This window comes from Poecilia formosa, unplaced genomic scaffold (genome assembly GCF_000485575.1).
Source record: "Poecilia formosa unplaced genomic scaffold, Poecilia_formosa-5.1.2 Scaffold96, whole genome shotgun sequence".
Lineage (NCBI taxonomy): Eukaryota > Metazoa > Chordata > Actinopteri > Cyprinodontiformes > Poeciliidae > Poecilia > Poecilia formosa.
The window spans coordinates 1,824,520-1,827,658 of NW_006800035.1; the positions used below are offsets into that span (position 1 = coordinate 1,824,520).

At 40.8% G+C, this 3,139-nt stretch overlaps 1 protein-coding gene and 1 long non-coding RNA gene across 2 annotated transcripts in view; one reads left to right on the plus strand and one right to left on the minus strand.

Annotated features, from left to right (window-relative positions):
- The window catches only part of lrrc3b (leucine rich repeat containing 3B), a 46,050-nt gene extending 42,917 nt beyond the window's left edge, over positions 1 to 3,133 (plus strand). Inside the window, exon 2 of the mRNA XM_016674472.1 lies at positions 311 to 3,133. Coding sequence (XP_016529958.1) covers positions 457 to 1,239 — 783 coding nt within the window. The 5' untranslated portion in view covers positions 311 to 456 and the 3' untranslated portion in view covers positions 1,240 to 3,133. The remainder of the gene's footprint in view (positions 1 to 310) is intronic.
- LOC107836911 (uncharacterized) overlaps positions 1 to 3,139 on the minus strand; it is a 20,552-nt gene that overhangs the window by 10,337 nt on the left and 7,076 nt on the right. The window lies entirely within an intron of this gene.

Genomic DNA, 3,139 nt, shown 5'->3' on the forward strand with positions numbered 1-3,139 from the left:
ATTTTCCGGGCAAAAATCTCAACTTCAGTAAAGCCAATTTAAGTGACATAGTGATCATATTTTATATATAGGAAGGTTCTCTTGAACAGGAATCAATATCAGTTTCATTTTAGACTATTACTATTAAGTACAATTAATTAAGACTAAAACAGTTTATGTAAACTAATATCCAAAGAAGCCAAAACTACCCAAAGGTAGACAAGGTGAGACACTGAGAAAAGTTGCTCCTGCTCTGCATTCAATCAGGACCAGTAAAAGGAATAACAATGGATAACATGTCTCAACTGACTGTCTGTTCATGTCATTCCAGATCCCAACACAACATGATGAGACCAGTTTATCCACCAGTATCTGTAGCGAGTAGAGTGTGAGGTCCAGCAGCCACTATGCCATGTGTGTAAAGGACCAGTGGTGGTGTTGCGGCCCCAGGCGGGATGCTGCTGGAAGCCGGTCAGTATGACTCTGCTGGACTTGTGGCTGTCACGCTCCATCCCCATGTGCCTGCTTCTCCAGAGCCTTGTCCTCATGGCCCTGTGCTTCCCCTCGGCCAGCATGTGTCCAAAGGGCTGCAGCTGTCTACGCGACCCCCACCTCCACGGTCTCAACGTCACCTGCAGTCAGTCCCGCCTCAAAGAGATTCCCCCCAACCTCCCAGTCGATACTGTCCTCCTGAGGCTGGACCACAATCAAATAGGTGCTGTGCCCGACCAAGCCTTCCGTGGACTCCGGCTTTTGAGGGAGCTGAACCTCTCTTATAATGCAGTGGAAACTTTAGGGGAAGGTTCCTTTAGTGGCATCGAGGGGACATTACAGGTGCTGGACCTTTCCCACAACCGCATCACTAGCGTTCACAGGGATGCTTTTGCCCGACTGAAGGCCCGCATCATTGTAGATGACAATCCCTGGCACTGCGACTGCGCCCTCCAGCAGGCCATTGGAGGAATGGCTCACAACCACGAGGCCGCAGCTAGAGTCCTTTGCAGGAGCTCCGAACTTCTTGATCAGGAGGGTCGACCTTTCCTGGCAGTTGACACTGACCTGTGTAACCTGGCAAAAAGGACCACAGACTATGCCATGCTTGTCACCATGTTTGGTTGGTTTGCAATGGTTATATCATATGTGGTGTATTATGTTCGTCAGAACCAGGAGGACGCCCGGCGCCACCTGGAGTACCTCAAGTCTCTCCCCAGTAAGCCCAAGAAACCTGATGATGCTGATGACATCAGCACTGTTGTCTGACAGCAGCATCATGATGGCTCTTCATCACAGACTCAATGAAATGTTTACACATCAGGACCCACATTTATAGTGTTTACTACTTCAAACTTCAGTCTCTGTGAGCATCAGAAGGGTTTGTACTTTGGAACTTTTCGCGTATGTCTTTATCAGGCTGAGTTTATGTTCAAAGTGAAATCAGGCAAGAAATGAAACAACACCCACAATACAACATTTTGAAAAATTTAATCTCAGGTTGAAATATTACCACAGTAATGGCTTTTTAGGTAATGATTTGGGATATATATATATAGTTTTAAGACAAGGTATGACATACACCTTTAATCAAAGCCCCTATTTTTCAGTGTCAAACAGCTGAAAAGTGTCGTCTCTGAAACCATGGAATGGAAGCAGAGAACATTCAGTTTATATTGTGTCTAATTTACAACAAATGGAAGAAAATATTTCTTATCTCTCTCCCAGCCTTTGACTAAGCAGGCCTGACTCTTAAATAAACACGTTTTATTGCCATGCTTTTTTGAAAATAACAACTTAGGGTAATAACATAGAATACTAAATTCTAATAAAGCTAATTCCTGCCAGAAATAAAAGGTGTTTTATATCAAAAATATGTATGTTGGAATTTATGCAGTTCTGAGTGTTGCAGCTCTGTTTTTCATTGTTAGGTTCATATTGATTAGATGGAGGATGAAGCTCTTATGCTAAGCAATTACAGTGCTTTGAGTTTTTGCCCCTTTACAGATTTCTTTAGTGTTTAAAGTTTTTCTAGCATGAATGTCCAGTCTAAGGTCATTCCACAGCATCTCTGTTAAATCTAGTCATCTACTAGGTATGTCCTCGGAACTCTCCTATGGGTTAAGATTGGGAAGCCATTTTTGCCTATTTTTTGTTTTTCTTGCTAAATCATGAGCCTTAGCTGAGACAGTGAGCCCGGCAGCGTTCAAATGATTTTCTGTTGTTTTTTTTTTTGTTTTTTTGACCTCCTGAATGAGTCGTTACTGACCTCTTGAGGTAACTTTTGGTTGGCCAGCTACTTCTGGGAAGTTTCTTCACTGATGTATTTCTTCTTTATTTGTGGATAACGGTTCTCACTGTAGTTTTCTGAAGTCCTGGAGCCTTAAAATGGCTTTGTAACCTTTTCCAGATTGATCTCAATGACTGTGTTTGTCACCTGTTCTTGAATTTCTTTAAATCAGGGCAATGTCTTACTTTTGGAGATCTTTTAGCCTACTTCATGTTGTCAGACAGGTTTGTATTGAAGTGAATTCTTTAACTGTTATCAAAAGCCTTTTGATTGAATAGTTAAGTGTGACTAGAAAGCCAAACCATAAGAAATCTGTCAGGAGGCAAATCCAGTTTACAACACTGTTCAACTGATGTAGCACCCCAGTGGTATTAGTGTTTACTTTGTCTTTAATACATCTAGCCCCAGTTGAACCAGTAAACCCATTGTAATTTAAATCAGATGATATTCCTAATTATTTTTACAAAAGTAGAACCGTTCAGACTTCTTGGTGGGTTATTGAATGTTCTCATTGGAATGGAACTATGTTTTGGTTTGCTAACTTTATCACAGACATGATCTGTCCAACTTGTCACCTGTCAGTCTAGTCCATATCTAAGACTGCAACAGTCTTCTTTTAGAAATATATGTAGTGATACAATATGAAATAAGAGAAAAAATTGTCTTTGTGATAGTTTTAGTGGCGTGCTGCCAAATACAAGTCTTTGGTGGGATAGTGAAATGTTACTGCACTATTAATGTTTCTTTTGTATTAACTAAGTTGTCCATCTGGAGAGAAATCACATTAACTAAAATCAGCCAGTGAATTAGGATAAAAACATACCAATGTTCTGCAATCATTCATTTAGTTAATATTTTTATATGCAGTCCATATAAAAA